Source organism: Acanthopagrus latus, chromosome 13 (genome assembly GCF_904848185.1).
Source record: "Acanthopagrus latus isolate v.2019 chromosome 13, fAcaLat1.1, whole genome shotgun sequence".
NCBI lineage: Eukaryota > Metazoa > Chordata > Actinopteri > Spariformes > Sparidae > Acanthopagrus > Acanthopagrus latus.
In genome coordinates this window covers 18650330-18673137 of record NC_051051.1, presented here as the reverse complement: position 1 = coordinate 18673137, position 22808 = coordinate 18650330, and the positions used below count along the sequence as shown (strand labels likewise).

Sequence of the window (22808 nt, the reverse complement as noted above, 5' to 3'; positions counted from 1 at the left end):
TGTGTGTATGTGAGCGACAGAGAGACACAAAGAGAGAGAGAGTTTAACAGTATGTGTTATGATTATTTTAACATATGTTTTTGGGATATTGTGCGTGGCCTGACAGTGGCAGCTGATGGCAGGGAGGACCATTTGATCCACTGTTTCAAAGAAGGGGAGCCATGTGCAGCATGGAGAGAGATGTTGGCTCAGGCCAGACAAGGAGAGCAGGAGGATGATGGAGAAGCTGAGCAGCAGGGGGAAGATGAGGGTGAAGAGTTTGAAAATTAACTGGTAGTTGAGGATGATGATGATGAGGAGGAGGAGGAGGTGGATGCTGATGAGGAGGATGACTGAGAGGATGGACATGGACTTGGTCTAACAGTTGTCTTGTTATCTTACTTCCTTCATGTTTTTTATATTCATGTATATGTTATTTTTGCTGTGTTTCACAACAAGTTGCTGATATACAGGTCACTGTTGTTCAGTATTTGACCTTATATTGTCTACCTTCCTCATTCAGCAATCTTTTACTTTAGGTCTGAGGTTTAATTGCATTTGTATGAGAGTGTTGTGTTGACAAAAGGAGAAAAAAAACTGTTTAACTACAGTGCTGTAATCATACTTTGAAAAAATTTAAATGTTGTAGTCAAACTGGTTTATTAAAAGAATTTGAGTAAATGACCATATGTTTTGCTGAGCAGGATTTTTGTAAGGAGGGAATTAAACACCTGTCCCAAATTGCCGCCTGGTCCCAAATAAACGCCTGGTCTGTTAGGAGATTGAAACAAATAAACGCCCCGGCTAATATATGGTAATATACGGTATGTACACTCAGAGCTGATATCTGTTTCCTTCAAGAAACACATTAAAAAACAGCATCAAAAATATCATGTCCTTCCTTCATGTCTTCCAATCAAATTTCAGTACAAAAACGAGAGGAGTGGCAATTCTTATTAAGAAAAAATTACCTTTTGTTCATACACAAACTATTTCTGATAACAGAGGCAGATACTTATTAGTTAAAGGGGAGCTAAAATCAGTACCAGTAACTTTGATAAATAACAGGTTCATCAAAATTGGGCCCATACACATTTATCAGAGTCTTTTCAACAATGTATCTAGTACCTCAAACACAAATATAATCTTAGGTGGAGACTTTAAGTGTGTTGTGGATTCTGTTCTTGATAGGCAACACCCCCAAATGGTTCCACCTAAGTGCCGTATAACCCTTAATAATCTTATACAGTCTCATAATATGGTGGATATCTGGAGGCTTCTTAATCCTACAGGGAGAGATTTCTCCTATTTTCAGCTGTTCATAAGTCTAATTTGAGGATTGATTATTTCATATTGGATTCTAGACTATTGTCACAAATAGCAGACTCCATTTATCACAATTTTCTCATTTCAGATCATGCCCCAGTCTCTGTAAAGCATCAATTGAATCATAAATGAGGAGAATTCAAGATTCAGAGATTAGAGATTACTTGCCCGCTAGTTGAGGCTGTCAGGACTCTTGTTTTTGTTTGTTCTTGTGTCTGGTTTTTGGTTTCTTGTATTTGATTTACATCTTTGTATCATGTCTTGTGTTATGTTTTGCTTTTTCCATGTCTTGTGTCTCATGTTTTAATTTTCCATGCCCTCATGTGTCCTTTAAGTTTCTCCTATGTTCTCCCCTCTGGCTCCCTCTGTCTGTTGTCTTGTTCCCTCCTGGTCTGTTCCTCTGTGCTCCTCCCCCTCATTATCACACCTGGCTTCCTTCCTCCTCTCTCTCCTCACCTGTTCCTCGTCATGTCATTAGTGTCTGTGTATTTAGTCTCTGTGTTCCCCTCACTCCTTGTCTGGTCATTGTTTTCTGTTTTCTGTGTGCTCCTGTCCATGCTCCTGTCCATGCTCCTGTCCATGCTCCTGTCCATGCTCCTCCCGAATGGTATGTGTTCTTTGGATTTAGATTTCTGGTTTCTGATGTCTGATTTGAACTTTGATTTTTTTTCTTTGTACATTGGCTTGCCTTTGTTACTTTGCCATGCTGTTTTGGTTGTTACTTTGTTTCTTGTCCCCGTTTTGTCTGCCTTGGTGTTTTGCATTCGGCTTTTGCTAAATTAAAGCTCGCCTTTTGTTCCTCCTTATCTTTGCCTCCCGTGTGTACTGCGTTTGGGTCCACCTTTCCCTTCCATAGTTTTCCCTTTAAACCCCAACCCTGACAGAATGACCAGACCATATAAAATGGACCCAGCAGTAAATGGCCTGGAGATAATCCGGTGGTACCAGGACTTTGTAACTAATCCTGCTAGCATGGCTCGTCAGATAGCCGCGAGGAAACTTTTCTTTCAAGCTCATGACTCAGCCCTTGCCTCAGCCCTTGCCTCAGCTCCAGCCTCAGCCCATGCCACAGCTCCAGCCTCAGCCCATGCCACAGCCGAAGTGTCTCCTTTCTGGGGAACCCGGCTTGCCTACAAAGTGCCACCACCGAAAAAGCAACGAGCCCGTCCACGTCCTGGCCCCCTGAAGTCAGGCTCAACCCATGCCTCAGCTCCAGCCACAGCCGAGCTCCCAGCCCAGGCCTCAGCCTCAGCCGAGCTCCCAGCCCAGGCCGCAGCCTCAGCCGAGCTCCCAGCCCAGGCCGCAGCCACAGCCGAGCTCCCAGCCCAGGCCGCAGCCACAGCCGAGCTCCCAGCCCAGGCCGCAGCCACAGCCGAGCTCCCAGCCCAGGCCGCAGCCACAGCCGAGCTCCCAGCCCAGGCCGCAGCCACAGCCGAGCTCCCAGCCCAGGCCTCAGTCTCAATCCCGTTGACACCTGCCAGTGGCCCCCAGTCGGCATTCTGGTCGACACCTGCCAGTGGCCCCAAGTCGGCGTTCCGGTCGACACCTGCCAGTGGCCCCCAGTCGGCGGTCCAGTCGACACCTGCCAGTGGTCTTCAGTCGGCGGTCCAGATGAGTCCAGTTCCTGCACCTCGGTCAGTGTTCTGGCCGAGGCCTGTTTCTTCTCCTCAGTCGGAGGTTCGGCCAAGGCTCACGGCAGGTCTAGTTCCTGCACCTCGGTCGGAGAAACAGGTGCAGAAACAGGCCTCGGCCGGTCCTCCGACTGAGGTGCAGAAACAGGCCTTGGCCGGTCCTTCGCACCTCGGTCGGAAGACCGGCCGAGGCCAGTTCCTGCTCCTCGGTCGGCGGCCCGGCCAAGTCCCACGCCAAGTCCTGTGCCTGTACCTCGGTCGGAGGCCCGGCCGAGTCCCATGCCAAGTCCAGTGCCTGTTCCTGCACCTCGGTTGGAGGCCCTGCCGAGTCCCATGCCAGGTCCAGTGCCTGCTCCTCGGTTGGGGGCCCAGCCGAGGTTGTTTATTGCCAGAGACCCTTCATCGGCTCCCAGGCCACCAGCTCCCGGCAAAACTCCGTCGATGGTCCGGCCAAGACCCTGGAGGGTTTCCCAGCCAGTGGTCTGGTCGCCTGTGGGTCCCAGCCCACGCCTTCGCCACCGGCTGCCTGTGGGCCCCAGCCCATGCCTTCACCGCTGGCCTCCAGTGGGTTTCAGCCCACGCTTTCGCCGCCGGCCTCCAGCGGGTTCCAGCCCGCGCCTACGCCTATGGGCCCCAGTCGCCAGCCTCCAGCACCTGCGCCTTCGCCTTCGTCGCCAGCCTCCAGCGAGTTCCAGGCAGCACCCACACCTTCGCCACTGGCCTCCAGTGGGTCTCAGCCTACGCCTTCGTCACCGGCCTCCAGCGAGTTCCAGGCCGCGACTACGCCTTCGTCGCCGGCCTCCAGCGAGTCCGAGGCAGCGCCTACGCCTTCATCGCCGAAGTGATGCAATTAAGATGATTGTATTGCCACGTTTCCTACATCTCTTTCAGTCTATCCCATGTTTTATTCCCCAGTCTTACATTAAACAATTGGATTAAATTATTATACCATTTATTTGGAATCACAAAGCTGTTAGGATTTCCAAAAAACATCTATGTAAACCTAAAAATGCTGGAGGCCTCCTCTCTACTCCTGGTGTATCAGTCTGAAGGTGCAGATGACTGCATTGCCAGTGACTGAGTTGTGGGAAGAAATATCTCCCTGCTGGAAAAACCAGCATAGACCAGTACCAAAACCAGCACCAAAACACAATATATGCTGGCACATGTTGTGTTTTGGTGCTGGTCTAAGCTGTTTTTTCCAGCAGGGGTGCCATCACTGACCACTCCCTCCACATCACCAAGTGCGCTGTCCAGTCAGCAGCGTGGGTCCTATCCATCATGATAATGCAGGAACGGACATGATAGATCATCTTTTCAAATCTATCTGAAAAGCAGAGGCACGACACCCTGGATGAGGGCCTGGAGCTTAACAGGCTGTTCGGTCCTACTGTTGCAACCATGTAAAAGCTGTGTGAGGAGAACAAGAAAGAGGGAGAAGCCCTGCAGCTTTGCCTTTCAAGAAAAACTCAGGTTGTTCCCACCCCTCGCTGCGACCAAACTGTCCAGTGGCCTGTTAACAAAGGGGCAATACAGATACCAATTTGGCTGCTACTCAAGGTAATTCTCATGCCAAAAGAGGGGGAGATTGGACTCAGACTGGCCTTTGATTTACAGGCCCTGAACAGATACCTCAGGTCTTACAGGTCCAGAATGCTGACACACACTGCCCTAGCCCTTTTGTGTGCCCAGGTGACTGGTTCACTTAAGTCGACCTGAAGGAGGCAAATTTTCACATACCAATTTATTCTCCTCACAGGAAGTACCAGAGATTTTTCTTCCATAGCACGATCTATGAGTATATGGTTGGCTATTTCACCTGTCAGGAAGAAATACAGATGATCTGATCCAGTCTTTCCTAAAGATCATCTAGTGCACCCACATTTTCCTCATTCTAATGGGATTCGAACTGGTGACCTTCTGATCACCAGTCCACCAGCTCTACCCACTGAGCTACAGCCGTGGCTTTGTCTCATGTCAAAAATTGTGCTGGTTGGAGGGAGAATGAATGCCAATTCCTCGCCCATTCTTTCAAACAGCCGATTTTCACTGTAAACTTTTCTTTTAGCTGTGAACTTGGAACACGCCATCTTTGTGCAATCTAGGCTCCTACAGCCGGCAAAATGTCACTATGCGAACTTCTACGAAAACGTAAGTGAAAGTAAAAAATTGTGCGGCAGCAGCGAGAGACTCGGCTGACTCGGTCTGTGTATCGTTTGCATGGAGACAAATCCTGGTATACATGTGCTGACCCAACCAAAACACATGGTGAAAGAATAATAGTTCAGGGGCCACAAATAGGTGCCGGCGGGCCAGATGTAACCTGGGGGCCACCTATTGAGGACCACTGATCTAGACTGATTTAACCTGCTGTTTTTCTTTTATCCCTTTGCATTTTTTGCACCACACTAATCTCCAAATTGTTTGTGTCTGCTTTCCCATTAAATCCCTTGAGAGGGATCACATGTGAGCCCAGCTTCAGTCTGCAGAGCTATGAAGCCAGAGTGCTACAGCCACATCCCTGCTGTTGCACAGAGCAGTGTGTAGTGGAAATTCTCCTTGTACCTCACAAGGAGACAGTAAATGTCATCTTACCTACATTCCTGTGACCCCTCATGTAGAGAGAATTTCCCGACATGTGGCTTTCTGACACCTGAACCAAAAGGCATTCTTCCCTCCTCCTCTCACACCCTGATCCTGTTCTTTACAGCACACTGATCACTGAATGGAGAACTATGTAATTTCTCTCAAGTGTTTGCTCTTTATTCAAAATGTATAAATATTGAGTATGTCTCATGTCCAAATTGCACCAAATATGACACTGCACTTCCTTTGATCCTCAGCAACGAACCTGCCAAGTTAAAATTAAATCAGAAGAACATCGCCACATGCACAAAATTTATACCAAATTTTGTATATGTGGCGATGTTCTTTGGTACCTTTATTGATGATATCTACCTACCCCTCCTATGCAATAAAAGAGAAAAAAATGTTTCTTGTATCCCACTTTATCTAGTCAGGACAGAGGTTGGTTGTCCTTTAGTGTTGTGTCGGTCGCGAACGTGTCGTTCGAAGGAAAGGATCTTTTCAGTGGACAAAGTGAACGGGATCACTTCATGGACTGATTTGTTCCTTTCTCAGTTCGGTTGAGCTGAGCTGCGAGCATGCCGGCCAGGAGTGGAACTGCTGCGACTCACTCAGAGAACTGTCAGGATGTGATTCTCATTTGCGCTGTGATTCGTTCATGATTCATGAACCTACTGCAGGCAGAGAACTGACGCTGAGGACATGATTCTTGTTCAGGCTCTGTGCTGAAAACGGCGCTGTGTCTCTCACCCAGGGCTAAGGAGATGATTCACATTCAGTAACCGTGCTGCTAAAATTAGCGCTGTGTTGCTAACATCCGTGTAGCATCATGTTAAGTGATTTTACTGTGCACAGACGACACTTTCACCGTGTAATAATTTTAGTGCATGTATACCACTCAGAGCAGCACTGCGTCTCCCGCGAATGATTGCGCACCGTCCCTCAGTATGAATGACGGATCGTTTGGTTGCTTATCAGTTCAGGGAGTTGGAGAGCACTGAACGATTCGGTGAACGAATCTTTTGAATGAATCATTTTACTGAACGGATTCTAGGGATTCAGTTCAGTAAAAAGAACTGCCGTTCCCATCACTATTGTCCTTGTGAATGCGCAGAGAGCAGGATACTCTTGACGTATAGCTTTCTAACTGTAAAATGGACAGGAAGTTTGCTAAAACTACAGTAATACTTACAGTAGCTTTAAGAAAGAGTTTTCTTATCATTTCATGGCCATGGTGGTGAATTTCAATGTACTGAATAAAAAGGAAGTTACTGTTAATACATTTTTGGCCCAAACCATTTTAGAAGAGTTCTGACCTGAAGACATCTAAATACCAACAGCTAAAGTTACAGTGCCACCCAGGAAATTACTATACTTTGATGTACTCATCAAGGACAAAGCCTCTGTACATGGGACGCCCGCTCTACCAACTGAGCTAATGGGTGCCCCACTCCCACTTTAACAACGTTTAGTTAAATTCAGTACCTATTGCATTTCTTTGGCAGATCACTCTCTTTTGACTCACTAGAGGCCATTGCCCAAAAGTTATGTTTTTAAAATACTGAAACTGTCATGAAACAACTGTCCCTTAGTATCATGACACAGCACAAAAGCACATAAAGTAAAACAAAAGTAAAACAAGTAAAACAAAAGAATCTTGGATTTTTATTCACTTATCCATGAAAATAAAAAAAGCATTAATAATGTATAAATTAATTGCACATTACTCTATGCTTTACATATAATAAATGTTTAATTTTGTAACCAGAGCACATTCATATGAAAAATGGAACTAAAAAACAGAAATTACCCTTTGTAACCTAAGGCCACCTACCCCTATCACAAGGGATTCTTTTGAGCTCAGAGACATTCAAGAAGAGAAAATGAAAGAATCAGACCAGCACAAAAATTATGCATCAAATTGAAGGGGAATGCCACTGAAATTGTCGAATATGCAACATTAACTACGCTCTAATCTGTAAGTCTTTTTCAGGCTCAATACAAAAAGCACAGGCACAGTATAAAACAACATTTGACTGTTGAAATATGATTGAAATTTCAACACCGAGTTCCGAATGTCTCCCACTGGAGACCTGTAAAGCTGCTTAGCTGAAGACTTAGCTGAAGTGCTTAATACTAAATTTAAAAGAGTGTTTCTATTTAGCATACATACTTTTATGGCTGTGTTGCATGGGATGATAATGTTTTGTGAAATTGTCTACACTGTGGATGATAACAGGGATTAGCGACTTGGTTCTTAGATTTCTGGCAAACAGCATCACTCATTATCATAATCTCTATGACTGGTTTTAGGCTCCAATATGTATATTTAAAAAACAGTGGTGATCCCCTCTACAGTGTTGCTCAACAAAGGAATGGATGGATACATCATCTTGATGAAAAAATGTGGGTGAGGTGGGGGGGTCATCTTGGTTTGTTCTCTGTTACACTGACCAGATGACGAAGATGATACTTACAATGATACATGTTCCTCCCAGATTTTAAATGTTAAGGGCACTTTCTTGGATAGGTGTTTTGTCTCCATCACACAGAATTACCTTTTTCCAATTGTTGACCATGCAGCACAGAGAGCCATACCTTGTTTACATGCACAAAACAACTGTTTGTTTACCAGGCTATTTACTCACTAGGCTATTTACTATGGCAACCTGTGTTTGCTCATGAGTCTATAAATGTCAAATCAGGGTTAAAATAACCTCATAAGATCATCTGATTGTGAGATATTCATCAATCATCAAACCTTTAAGATGCCTGCGTTATTGCTTCATAAACACCACAGTGATCAGTATTGTTACACCTGTATTGTCAGGATGTTCCACCTAAACCTTTTAATTTCTGTGACTGTTCCATCTGAAAAGAAACAGCAAATATTAATGAAACTAAAAGTTGCACTATGTAGCTTAAGGGATATAATCAGAATAAAAAGATCTTCATTGGCTGATATTTTTCTGCCTAAACATGCTAAATAACAAACTATAATTTAGAATAGTGACTGAATAAACTAAATAAACAAACTGACCTTAAAGGACAACACAATTTCATACTGTGTTACGTTGTTTATATTTGGCGGACCCTGCCACCTTTCTAGCTCTTCTGAGAACAGTTTATTTATTAAGTTATGGAAAAATACATATTTCTGAGCCTGTTTTATTATTTTGTCCCCGATTAACTTTGAGAGCATAACCAAATATATTCCAAATATATTATCTCCTAATTGATAGTCCTATTCTCCAGATGTAGACTTTGTTGCTTTTTCATATGTAGAAATGATGGTCCAACATTAATTATGATAATCCAGGACATAAAACAACACAGTTGGTAAGTTGCCATTGATGGTGTTGGAACAACACTGTTCTTAGAACCACACCAACATGGCAATATCATATACCTCATGTCACCATAAGCAATGGCAATGGCCAGAACATTTAAATGACTGGATTTAGCTTTTAATAATGATACAAAAGTAAAAAGGTTGGTTTTCCTTGTTTGATACTTCTTTTACACTATTGTCAAAAGAAAAAATGGTAATATCAACAATAGTATGATACGTTTGAAAAATCCATTGTGTGCATAGGTTGACATCATGCAGTCATTAGGGGGCAATTAAACTAATTCTAGATTCTGAGGTAAGGGGGTCTAACTTTTAACACTTTTCAACAGTTCAGGTGCATATGACTCGTTTTATAGTCTGAATGCTGCACAGTATTTCTACTGTGTTCACACATAACTCCACATCAATCAAAATGTATAATTGCTGCAGAGCTATCAAGTGACTCTCACTCCAAATATGTGGAGAATAAGCACTTTCGACATGAATGTTGCAGTGTGACTCTGCAGAGCATGTTGTCTCTGAGCTCTGACAGATGATGCCTGGTTCACAGACATACATTGTGTCATTTAAATGCTTAAGCTTAAATAGAGGCACGATGGACCCTAGCTTTCAACATGAAACATAAAAAAAAATAAACACACAAAATTTAAACATTTTTCACCACTTAATTAATTAAGAGAAAATTGTGGTTGACAGGAGCAGAGTACAAAGGTATAGCTCACTCATGCAGAACAAAAACATTCGTAGGCTTGCTGTCCACAGATGAAGACACTAATTAAAAAAGGTCCCCACTGATTAATCCTCTGGTCTTGGGGCAGAGATAAAACAAACCCTCCAATGCTCTTCTTGCTTCACCTTTTTTAGTCTAAATAAGAAAGCAAGCCTAACCAGAGTGCTCCACTGGAGCTGTCATTTTCTCCAGGTCTGAGGAAAAAACATGAATCAGTAAGGCATCCTCTGGTTACATGTAACTGCTGCCAACTCCCCAGACCTTGTTAAGACTGGCAAGTCACTGAGACTCTGGGAAAACAGTGGCGTATTCTCTAATGGGCAGTCCTGGAGATATGTGAGAAGAGAAGGTGGGTGAAACAGGAGACATGAAGAGAGAATGTGAGAAAAAGAGTTAGAAGAGAAACTGTGGAGTCTGGCTCCCCTCACTGGCTATAAATATAAATCACCACTGACGTCTGGCTACACAAACATACATATATGGCTTCTGAAAGTCCCTCCAGTGTAGTCTGGAGAGTGGCAGGATGTGAGTGTTACAGTAGCAGCAGTAGCATGATCAGGGCTTTAAAAACAGACGTACTGTCCAAGCCCAGAGACAAACAGGAGCATTTGAAACCAGAGGCCAGCACCAGCAAAGCTCACTGTTAACAACGAACCTGCTTCTTTGTGTTTACATGTTCAAATCATTCACAGACTGTTTTCTCTTAATTTATCTTTATTTTCTGTGTTATGATTTCAGCCCCCCTATTGTGCATTGTCATCTCTGTTCTGCAAAAAAAATTCTAATTTTACTTATTTTAAATATTTCTGTGGTTCCAACAGTCTGAGTCTAAGCACAGTGAAGAAGCCCTTTTTAGTCTGTTTATTTAGAGGCACAGCTTCATTGTTGTTCTCCTTTTTCACTGTTTCTGGGACTAGAGGTTAAGCCTTGGGGGCACTAAGGCAAACTCTCGCAGAATATTTCGGGCCACATCCACTTTGTACTGGGCAATCATTAGCGCCCGCTTCACATCTTCAAAAGAGTAACCCTCCCCCATCAACTTTGCAATCTTGGCGTCCACGTTCTCTGGCTCCAGGCTGTTGGGTTCGCCTGGCTGACTGTCCGGAGGGATCTTCCTGGGAAGTGGCTTGGGTGGCCTAGCAGGTGCCTGCAAACAGTCCGTGGACGCTTAGACAGAGAGGGGGGGCGGGAAGAGAGAAATCATTTCAGTGGAAAACTGTACTTAAGAATGTTACTAGTAGTCATCTACAAGTTTAAAAAAAAAAACAAACAAAAAAAAAAAAACAAAGCTTTAACATTTTTTAAATACATTCAAATTCAGACTCTTATCATTAGATAATCACTGCCTTTTGTAGTTAGAGAGCAAATACTGAGGTATTCATTGCACACAGAATACGGATTACAAGTCCAGACAGGGGGTCACTGACGATTGTGCTTCTTTTCTGGACAGGCTCAGCAACTTCTTTTCACGCTCTGAAGCACCAAACCCAACAACCAGAGGAAGGGTTGGTCCCTCTCCACCTATCGGGCCAGTCCTCACCATCGCCGCAGACACACGCAGGACCCTAACTGGGGTCAGTCCATGGAAAGTGAAAGGCCCAGATAAGGACGTGTGCTCAGAACCTGCGCTGGTGAGCTAGCAGATGTCCTGACTGACATCTTCAACATCTCCCATTTTCCCCAGATGCTTCAAAACATCCACTATAATACCAGTAGTGAAGAAATCAGCTGACGACTACTGCCCCGTCACACTAATCACCAATTGTGATGAAGTGTTTTGAGCAGCTTGTCAAACCACACATCACAGCCACAGATGATGCAATATCCACCACTTTGCACTCAGTCATCACTCATCTGGACCAGAAAGACACCTATGCCAGAATTGATTTCAGCCTAGTAATCAATACCGTCATCCCCCAGAAACTAATGAAGAAACTCCTCCTACTCGGCCTGAACACCGCCACATGTCTCTGGATCTAGGACTTTCTGACGGGGAGACCTCAGTCTGCCTGTGTCGGAAATAACACCTCCAACTCCATCACACTGAGCACTGGATCTCCTCAAGGCTGTGTACTCAGTCCATTGTTGTTTACACTGCTAACACACGACTGTGCATCTGTGCACGAGGGGAACCAGATCATCAAGTTCATGGATGACACCACAGTGATGTGAGTCATTCATAGAAATAATGAAGAAAATGTAATGCCAAAAGAAAGGCAGGTCTGACGGCAATGTAAAGTGGTGTGAATTTTCCCCATACAAGGTACACTTGAACTGTTATAGATTTTTTAAGGTGAGCCTTGATTTAGGTAGTTTATTTTGCTTATTCTCTGGACCCCGTTCACTGCAGTACAAAGCTGAGCGTCTGTGCTGGAGCGGCTCTCTACTTCTCCAAACTGAGGCTGCGCTGATCCTGATTACGGTAGAGAACAGATCGATTATAGATATGTACTTTATATGACCCCAATTCAAAAAACACAAACTCTCCCTTTAAGCTCATGTGGAATTCAAAGCTTCATCTGCCCAGGACTTCCTATGTAAATTATTTGTGTTTAAGAGACACTCCTATGCCCATTGGAGCATTCATGAATCTCTATAAAGGGTATCATTTTCTGTTAGAGTACCTTCCCTAACATTTTTTTCTTTGATTAAGAAAGGGACCCCTGCATAATTTCAAAGACTTGATCCAGAATTTAATTCCTAGAGAACAAGGTTATGATCTTTACTGGTTATATGTCCTGTCCTATATGTGAAAAGACCATGGTCTGAAACGCATAGAATATGCAGGCATATGTATACCAGAACTATATTTACCTCTCCCAAAGGGGTTATGATTTTGGTTTGTTTGTTTGTCAGTAGGATTATTGAAAGACTTGATGTGTGTTGCAATGCAATACATGTTGAAAGGTTAAACTTTTCAAGCAGATCCAAATTACTGAGAAGATGATTAATTTTGTCCCTACCTTCATTTATAGGACTGAACAACAAAACACTTTTTGTGAATCCCATGTCTGCAATTCATTTTAATGCATTATGGACATTCCTATTGCATTACAATTAGCCTATAGCACTGCATAATCATGAGGGTTAGGGTGATACCAATGTAAACAATGTATACTTTTAAGGTGTTTTGGTAATAAAAAATCACTTTTGATTTCTTTTTAAAGTATTGTTTTGGCTTTGCTACAGAATAGCTGACAAGAAACATGATGAGAGAGAGGGGGAGTGACACGCAACAAAGGGCCCCATGCCAGGAGTCGAACCCAGGTCTACTGCAGCAAGGACAAAGTTGCTGTACGCGAGACACTTGCTCTACCAACTGAGCTCTACAGCACCTCAGAAATCATGAAAATTCTGAATGTTTTATAACAATAAACACAACACGACATATAAAGGTAAAGTATCAATAGTTCTTAATCGCAGGTCACTCACTATTATTGCAAGGATCATGGTGAATTATAATCACTTTCAGGTTACTATAAATACGTTAGTGCTGAATGCAGATAAATCAAAGACCACGCTATTTTCAAATGGCAAGAGGCTTCCATCTTACCTTCCTAGTTTAACTGTTTATGGGGTTGAAACTGAAATGGTCACATCTTATAAATACTTAGGCATTCTAATTGATGAGAACCTGTCCTTTAAACTGCACATCGATAAACTTGTTTCTAAGCTAAAATTGAAACTGGGTTGCTTTTTTAGAAATAAATCATGTTTTTCATTGCAAGGCAGAAAATACTTGTTAACCACAACTTTCTTACCTTTGTTAGACTATGAAGACCTGCTTTTTATGAAATTGCATACTGTATACCACTGTGCTTTGCATTACATTACTGACTGCAGCTATCATGTACATTACTGTTCCTTGTATGCCGTCGCACATTGTTCATATTTATCTCTTCATCTCTAGAAGTATTAACTGCTTGCTTTAAATGAAGTGCAAAAAATATTATTAACTCAATGCAAGAAAAAAACCAAACTCAAATGTTATTAATTTAAGAGGTACAGATGGATTGGATTACTTTACATAACTTTGTTGTAAAATCAGATTAATCCATTTTACATGTTTATAATGCATTATAGAAGTGTAATGAGCCATGGTTGTCGTAAATTATCACGACCAGTCATGATTTCTTTTAACTTTGTTTATACCGTGCTATAGGTAAATAATAAGTGTTACCAAAAACATGTTGAATTACTTCGACAGATATTGAAATTGGGATATGAGCCCTGATTTAAGTAGGAATGGCCATTTTTACATTTCATTTCAGCTGAAAATAATAATAATAAAAAAAATATAGCCGCAAGCAGCAATCTGCAGGTTCTAACCTCTTTCACCCCAAACCAGCCACCCTGACCCTCATCCCCTGCAGTAGACCTATTAACACGGCACTCAAGATATTAGATAATACTTTCCCCTAGATCATGCATACCAAATTTGGTGAAATTCTGTGCAATGGTCTTTGAGATATGCATGTGTAGCAGATTCGCAGTCCTTTTGTGAACCTACCCACAACGTTTTGTGATGATAGGGCAAAGGGTGTGGGAGTTATGGCCAATCATTTCTATGCCCCCCCATTGCGAAAATACATTGGTCCGTGGCAGCCATGTTTTTTGACCAGTCTGGCTCATTTATAGTTGAAACATGTCTTTTCATCTCCCAAAGCTGTATACCAAATTTGGTGTTGATGGAGTCAATCTTTCAAAAGATCTATTCATTTTACTGTTTTTCACATTATGCAAATTAGCAAAACATCTGGGTAGATGGAGCTTCATAGTCCAAGAGGCTTTTTTATAGAGCACATGGAGCTGGAGTCAATGCAGGTGGTGGGAGAGAGCAGGATGATGGACAAGCTGTCTCACAGCACTGGACAGCTCCTTCAGCAACAGACTGATACACCCTAAGTGTGTGAAGGAGAGGTATTGCAGGTCCTCCCTTCCTGCTGCTGTCAGACTTTACAACCAGCACTGCTCCCAATAGCCTATAGACCTCACCCTGTGCCCTGCACTGTGCAGTATGTCTGCACAAGGTCACTTCTGTTTTTGCACTATCTGCTCAATTTCCCTAACACCCATATTTATTCCATATTTATTATCTGTATTTAAAATCTATGTTTAAAAAAAAACAACAAACAAAACAAAAACTGCTGTTAATTTTGCAGTACATCATGTAAATATGTATATATGTATATTTTCTTCCCTTTTGAATTTTGTTGCTTATTTTTGCTATTGTTCCTGTTATTGTAATATGTTTCTGTTTCTGTAATATTATGTCGCTGCTTTGACAAACAAATTTCCCCGTCTGTGGGACATTTCTGATTCTGACTCTGATTAATTACAGTGCCACCAAGTGGCTGACTGGGCTCATATTTTAATAAAAGTTGATGCACATCATTTCCAATCATCGGGCCAAGTTTCTGGCCCATTCAAGCTCACAGGTGTTTGAGCTCAAAGGGCAGACAACAAAAAATAATAAACCGGCACAATTTTAGAAGGGTTCTACCACTTCGGGGTTAGAACCCCAATTATACTGATTATAGCAATCAAGCACACTCCCTTATGTGGAGAATATGATTTGTAGGCCTTAACTCTTTGTAGCACTACACGTCTCAATTTATACTTTCTACACTGTCTCAAACTTAGGTGTGGCTATGGAAATGTAAACACATACACACATAGCATGCAACTAATTATACTCTAACCCACATCAATATCTGAATTAGTATCAATAAACTACACCAGGGATATTAAGCAAATATGTTTGAACTTCACACTTAACAAGAATAAACAATAATATTGCCTGTGAAGTTTATGGATGTCAACCAATTTTCAATCTGATCTTCTATCCTAAGAACTGTTTTTTATAGCAAGCAGCCATTTTAATGATATTATTTCAGTCTGAGTTGCACAAATGGATGTAAAATCTGTGAAATACCTCTGATTTTAAAGTTGCCCTACATGCTAATATTTTAAAGAAAACTATATAATGTTCAAGACCTGTGTATCCTTTTGTTGTAGAAGCCACGTGTGTGCATTTCCTCATGTAGTCATTTGCTGAGATGGAGATGTAGCTCTACCTTGACTGGTGGGTAAATGGTCACACTCCAAGTAGCCTCTGAAGCCTTTAACATTTTCTGTGTGTCGTCTGACTGGGGGCAGAGGAGCAGCACTGTTCAGCACTGGGTCTAGACCGCAATCAAACAACGATATTCAGTCAACATAGTAATACTGTAATTGAGGTGCAGTGTGATACTTCTGAGCTTAAAAAACACACATCAATGTACAGTGCTCGGTGTAAATGAGTACACCCCATTTTAAACAATATCTCAATGAACACAAAAACAATTTCCAAAATGCTGAATATATATAAGTTTAATATAACATCTGTTAAACTTATAACATGAAAGTAAGGTCAATAACTTAGATTACACATTTTTCAGTTTTACTCAATTAAGGGTGATGCAAAAATGAGTACACCCCACAACAAGAACTACTAACTCTAGTACTTTGTATGGCCTCCATGATTTTTAATGACAGCACCAAGTCTTCTAGGTATAGAATGAACAAGTTGGAAACATTTTGCGACATCAATCTTTTTTCCATTCTTCAAGAATTATCTCTTTTAGAGACAGGGTGCTGGATGGAGAGTGATGCTCAACTTGTCTCTTCAGAATACCCCATAGGTGTTCAATTGGGTTCAGATCAGGAGACATACTTGGCCACTGAATCACTTTCACCCCTTTTCTTTGAGTATAGAGCAATACATCTGTGAATTCATGATGCCATCAATGAAACGCAGCTCCCTGACACCAGCAGCACTCATGCAACCCCACATAAGGACACTGCCACCACCATGTTTCACCATAGGCACCGTGTATTTTTCTTTGTATTCCTCACCGTTGTGACGCCATACAGTTTTGAAGCCATCAGTTCCAAAAACCTTTATCTTGGTCTCATCACTAGTCTTCATCTTCATCAGCATGGGCCCTGGCAAACTTTAGGTGGGCTTTTTTGTGCCTGGGCTTTAGGAGAGGCTTCCGTCGGGGACAGCACCCATGCATACCATTCCTCTGCAGTGCACACCGTATTGTGTCACAGGAAATAGTCACCCCAGTTTGGCTCTCTACTCTCTTGGATAACTGCAGTGACCTTGCATGCCAATTTTCTTCGACCCTTCTCATCACAGGGGTTTTCTACACCCTTTTATAGTCAACTGTCTGTTGGACACCTCTGTTATGAATAATGAGACTCAGCTGTGATTGATTATTGTTAAATTAGACATTTGTAGTCTAAAATTTAGCCTTGCTCCACAGACTTTCAGCAGGATGTACTCATTTTTGCATCACCCTAATATGAGTAAAACTGAAAATTTTGTTCTCTAAGTTATATTATTAACCTTACTTTCATATTATAAGTTAAACAGATGTTATATAAAAACTGGTCTTGTCAACATTTTGGAAATTGTTTTTGTGTGCATTGAGATATTGTTTAAAATATTACTTTTTGAAGGGGTGTACTCATTTACACTGAGCACTGTAGATAAATGAACCACATCTATATGTTTCACTTTTTATGTATTTCGATGTGGTATGATTTTGATTTGAATAAAATCTTGCAAGTTTGGCAGCTAACCAGGGGTTAACAGCAAGTGTTCCTGTCCAGAGGAGGGCCTGTGTGGTCGTGTGATGACTGAGGAGGAGGACATGGCGGAGTTACAGGACAACAACAGTGAAGAGGAGGAGAAGTCAGTTAAGCTGTGTCGCGCTGGTGGAGGTGGAGGTTGGGACGGAGGGCGGCTGATGAAGGTGTCTTCTAATGCTAAAACACAACAGAAGCCACAGACAAGACTGACCTCCCTGTTCTGCTCCGAGTCACAGCTTATACTTATTTAATGAGGAGGTGGTTGATGCTACTATAGAGTCCCTGCAATAAGATTACATGCTGAAGAGCGGCTGGCATGCTGCTTTTTAGAGAAAAACCAAAAGAGGATTTTTTTGACAGGGGACCTGAAAGTAGGAGGAGGACAGGGACCAGAGGTGTAAAGACTGCCAAAAGTGCGAAGTTTTGGTGCAGCCACTGCAAAAGCAAGGTCACCTCTGGATTTGAAATGTGACCAGAGAACAAATAAAAGGCCTTGATCAGATGACCGGAGAGAATGACCACTATAACTGGGGCTGAGTATTTCTGTATGTGACTGACAACTAACCAGTATTTACTAATACAAAAAGATGCTGCATTTTGGACCAATAGAATAAGTGCAAATGAGGACTGAGTGATCCCTTTGAAAACCTTGCTTTTACCTTAATAAGTGAGTAATAATAACCTAATGCTGGCATATACACTGCCTGACCAAAAAATAAGTTCCCACCTGGACTGGCAGCTGGCAACAAGTTATTTAACCCCAATGCACTGAGTAGCTTCTCATTCTTAAACAACCACGTCAAAAAACACATCCCGTGGTCATGGAGAAATCTGTTTGAGAAGGGTCAAATCATTGGCATGCATCAAGCAGAGAAAACATGTAAGGAGATTGCAGAAACTACTAAAATTGGGTTAAGAGCTGTCCAACGCATTATTAAAAACTGGAAGGGGGAACAATTTGTCTTCGAGGAAAAAATGTGGTTGGAAAAAAATCAATTGAAAAAATCCAGCTTGATCATGATCGGCGATCACTTAAACATCTGATGAAATCAAATATTAGAAAAACAACAGTAGAACTAAAAGCTAGTGAAAGTAAGAGCACACGCACAATGCGAAGGGAACTCAAGGGATTGGGACTCAACAACTGTGTAGCCTTAAGAAAACCACTAATCAGTGAGGCTGATTGGAAAAAAAGGCTTCAGTTTGTGTGTGGTCTGATAAGTTTAGGTCTACCCTGTTCAAGAGTGACGGGCACATCAGGGTAAGAAGACAGGCAGATGAAGTGATACACCCATCATGCCTAGTGCCAACTGTATAAGCCTGTGGCAGCAATGCTATGATCTGAGGTTGGTGCAGTTGGTCAGGTCTAGGTTCAGCAACATTATGTGCCAAAGAATGAGAATGAGGTCAGCTGACTACCTGAATATACTGAATGACCAGGTTATTCCATCAATGGATTTTTTCTTCCCTGATGGCACAGCAAATTCCAAGATGACAATGCCAGGATTCAACAGGCTCAAATTGTGAAAGAGCAGTTCAGGGAGCATGAGACATCATTTTCACATATGGATTGGCCACCACAGACTCCAGACCTTAACCCCATTGAGAATCTTTGGGATGTGCTTGACAAGACTTTGCGCAGTGGTCCGACTCTCCCATCATCAATACAAGAGCTTGGTGAAAAATTAATGCAACACTGGACGGAAATAAATCTTGTGACATTGCAGAAGCTTATTGAAACAATGCATGCCGTAATCAAAGCTAAAGGCGGTCAAAATAAATATTAGAGTGTGTGACTTTCTTTTTGGTGGCAACTTTTTTGGGGGCCAGGCAGTGAATAATACTGTCACAGGGGACATTTTTCTGCATTGAGTACCTAACCAAAAACCAACCAAAACACATACTTGAATAAAAGAAAAGATAGCGTGCTGAAATATAATTTGCAAAAAGTGACAATCACATATACTTATGACTAATTGTCATCTGATATTATAAGTATCAAAAGTACAAGTAAGAGTAAATTATACATACATTCATCAGTGTGTACATACATACTGTACATTAGGGATCAACCAATTATCAGTCTGATCAATAATTATTCAGTGGTTATCAATTGCAGATAAACTAATTTGAAAATGTGCTTCAGTGGCTGTGATGCATAATGCAATCGGCAAGGTAACTATTAACTAAATTATCAAATAAATGTAAGAGGGGTAAAAAGATATAAATAAATATTTACCTACAAAGTACAGTTAAGTGGTAGTATAAAGTAGCAGAAAATGGAAATACGGAAGATATGCACTCAAATACCTCAAAACTGTATTGAAGTACTGTACTTGCACAGTACAGTACTTGTAAAAAGCACATTTTCCTGATTATACTCACGTGCATAGTTTTAACATACAGAGAGTAAAGTTAATGTGATTTGAGGGGTCATTAATAGATCTTATAATCAGCTGATAATCTGACTATAATGTATCACACTGAACTTGAAAGCAACTGAAAGTAATAAGTGAATAAAGAAAATAAGCAAACACTTTTTCACAACTCACTTTAGATTCAATGGATTAAGTCAAGAACAAGTTTGACACAAGAATTTAAGATGACAAGGGTGAAAATGACATAGTCAACCTGACTTAACAGGTGTGGGCACAGGAAAGGCAGGCTCAGACATATGTTATACAACACCAGAGAAGATGAGACAGATAAGAAGCTGTGGCTGGGCGAGAGGGGTGAGAATGTGATAGTTTTGTCTGGTTTTGAGTGGGCTACCTTGAGGGGGCAGAAGAATGTCATAATTGGATGGTGTCTTGTTGGTGTTGAAGCGGCGTAGTGAGGTATGTGCCACCCCTGAGACCAAGCCTCTGACTGACTCCGACTCTCCACCTGGGGAACACAAACAAAGTTCAACATAATGCAGCCTGAAATCTAAACAGCCACTCCAATGGCCTTGTCAATGAACAAGAAAGAATTTGGCCAAGAGCAATACATAGTGTCACTTGATTGTTTTACACTTTCACCTGAGTGAAGAATTTTTATGAGGTTTAATATCTTTAAACCCTCTGGCCTTATTCAAAATCAGTACCCTCTCAACTTGTTCTTGGCCAAAAATGGCCACCAACAGATTGACTCTGTAATTTTTTATATTTTGTATGTTTATTGCTTTTTTACTGCCTTTTTTAAATTAATATCAGTTCATGTCATAAGTACAACATATCCATTCCTTTTTATTTTTTTAACCCCTCAAATGCCAATTTATTTGTGCAACATGCCTGTTGGAAAACTACCACAAAAATGACCACTGCCTATCTTCTTAGTGCTACCAGTTTTTCTTGTATTATTAATAACACAGACTGAGATATGTAACTGATTAACAACAACATAAAACTCCCTCTCAGCTTGTTCGTGGCCAAAAATTCTTCAAATGGCCACCTCCTGTTTCCTTTTACAAAATGTCCTGAACATGAAATCCAAAATTTTAATCAAGTCCAGAATTTTAACCCTTTAAATACCAGTTGGATTATATGTATATACATATTATATTTATATGTTACCACTAACTTTCCAGGAGGAAAGTTGTCTTTTTTTTCACCACATAATTGATGCAACCCAATATTTTCTATCATTGCAAGTCAGTAACAGTAACAAAGCAAAGATTACTTTTTAGCAGTGACAAAAAGACAAAACTTCAATGTTGCATGTGAGTGGCCAAAAATGCCCATTTATTGTTTTTTTTTTTTTTTTTTTTTTTTAAAGAACAACAGAACAACAACAGCATGTGTGTGTGTCAGAAAGAGAGAGAAAAGAGTGTGTTTCAGTGAGTGTGTGTCAGTGTTGTTTTCGTCAACAATGACGATGACAAAATTATTTCGTTGGCGCACCTTTTTTTCATGACAATAGTGAGACAGTGATGAGATAAACATGGCTCTTTGATGACTAAAACATGATGAGACTTGTGAGTTTTCATTGACGAGACGAGAATGGACATAAAATGTTAATGGATGGTCTGTCAGACATTCAAAATGCACGACATTTCTGCTGTCTTCGTTGTCCGCTTGCTATTGTAGCAGCAAGCTGGGAATGGTCGCTACTTTCACTACTAAAAGCTCCCCGCTAAGAACCCAGTTCTAAACTCCAATGGGGTGCAATGTAAGGCTCTTATTTTGAAGACAAATTTGGTGTCACTGTTCACTGCCCAACTTGGAGCTTCACATCATGACACATGTTTATGCCTACCCCCAGACATATGGATATATTTTAAATATAATCCATAAGTATTGGAGAGTGCTGTTGGACAGAAAACTTTTATCTCCATATTTCAACTTTTCAACTTTTGTTCCAACATATTTCAACTGTTTTTTTCATCATACAAGAGTGTCACACATAAGTTGTGAAAATAGCAGATCTAGAAGTCCAACACATTGCAACACATTGTGAGCTTGTAGATCTTATGTATATGACCTAAATCAAGTTATTAAAAGATTATACTTCTTTCGTTTTTTTAATTAAAACTGACTTAACAACAAACTGTTTTTGTTGACTGGAACTGGACTAAAACTATCACATATAGAAATGACTAAAATTTGACTAAACCTAAAAAAGCATTTTAGTCCAAATCTAAAATGGCTGCCAAAAACAACACTGGTGTGTGTGTGCCTGTGTGTGTGTGTGCACGCATGCTCAAGGGCAGCAGGATGTGCAAATCACAGCAGGGTGGTCGTTGCAGACACACTTTCCACAGATGGAGCAAGTGGTTGCTGTTCTTCGTTACATTAACGCTCAGCTTGAAGTTCCTATCCATTTGCGCATTTTCATTTGCACATCATTTCTTGTAATTGTTCACTGCCAGCTGGTCTGCTACTTTTATCCTTTTACCCAAAAAACAGATTGTGTATATATATATTTATATTGTATAGTTATATTTTCTACTTTTTAAAATAGTTTATATTGTTAATTTGTTACATTTTCTATTCTTTAAATAGTTTATATTGTTAATTTGTTATATTTTCACTTAATAGTTATTTGATACATGCACCAATATCACCACAACAAATTCCTCGTATGTGTAAAATCGTACTTGGCAATAAAGCTTTTTCTGATTTCTGATTTCTGATTTTCTGATTCTTTGGGTGTACAGTTCACACCCTCTCCTACTTTTGTTGATTTGTTCTGGGTCAGACTCTGATTCACCCTCTTGTATCCCGGCAACAATGTCAGCAGCAGCAGCTGAGCATGGGGGACTTGGCTGTCTTGCAATTGGTGGAGTCACCAGCATGTGCCCCCGCTCCTCCAAGAACACCTTCCGCTGATTCTTCCTTCCGCTGAGTCTGTTTTGGAAGACTCCCACTCAGGATGGACCGATTTCCGCAGGACGAAGGCACTGTATGCCGCTGTAAAAGAGAGCCAGTGGCCGGTGTCGGGTTTTCCTTCGGCAGCTGTAGGTGCCAACAAATTTGTCCAGGTTATCCACACTACCTTTGCACCTGTTGTTGTCCAAGATTGCTGCAGGCTTCCTCTTTTCCCCATCGCTGACTGCTGCTTCCCTGTGCTTTGTGCTCAAAGA

The 22808-nt window shown here is 41.4% G+C and overlaps 1 protein-coding gene across 5 annotated transcripts in view; it reads right to left on the bottom strand.

The window, feature by feature from the left end:
- Positions 1-7164: 7164 nt before the first annotated feature.
- The window catches only part of cblb (Cbl proto-oncogene B, E3 ubiquitin protein ligase), a 128871-nt gene continuing 113227 nt past the window's right edge, over positions 7165-22808 (bottom strand). For 3 of the 5 annotated variants that reach the window (XM_037120431.1, XM_037120436.1, XM_037120435.1), the window contains 4 exons: positions 20018-20131; positions 17237-17422; positions 15682-15789; positions 7165-10771 (listed from right to left, as the gene is read on the bottom strand). In XM_037120431.1, the coding sequence (XP_036976326.1) occupies positions 10518-10771; positions 15682-15789; positions 17237-17422; positions 20018-20131 (662 nt within the window). In that variant the 3' untranslated portion in view covers positions 7165-10517. The remainder of the gene's footprint in view (positions 10772-15681; positions 15790-17236; positions 17423-20017; positions 20132-22808) is intronic. The other 2 variants (XM_037120432.1, XM_037120434.1) reach the window with 2 other exon arrangements.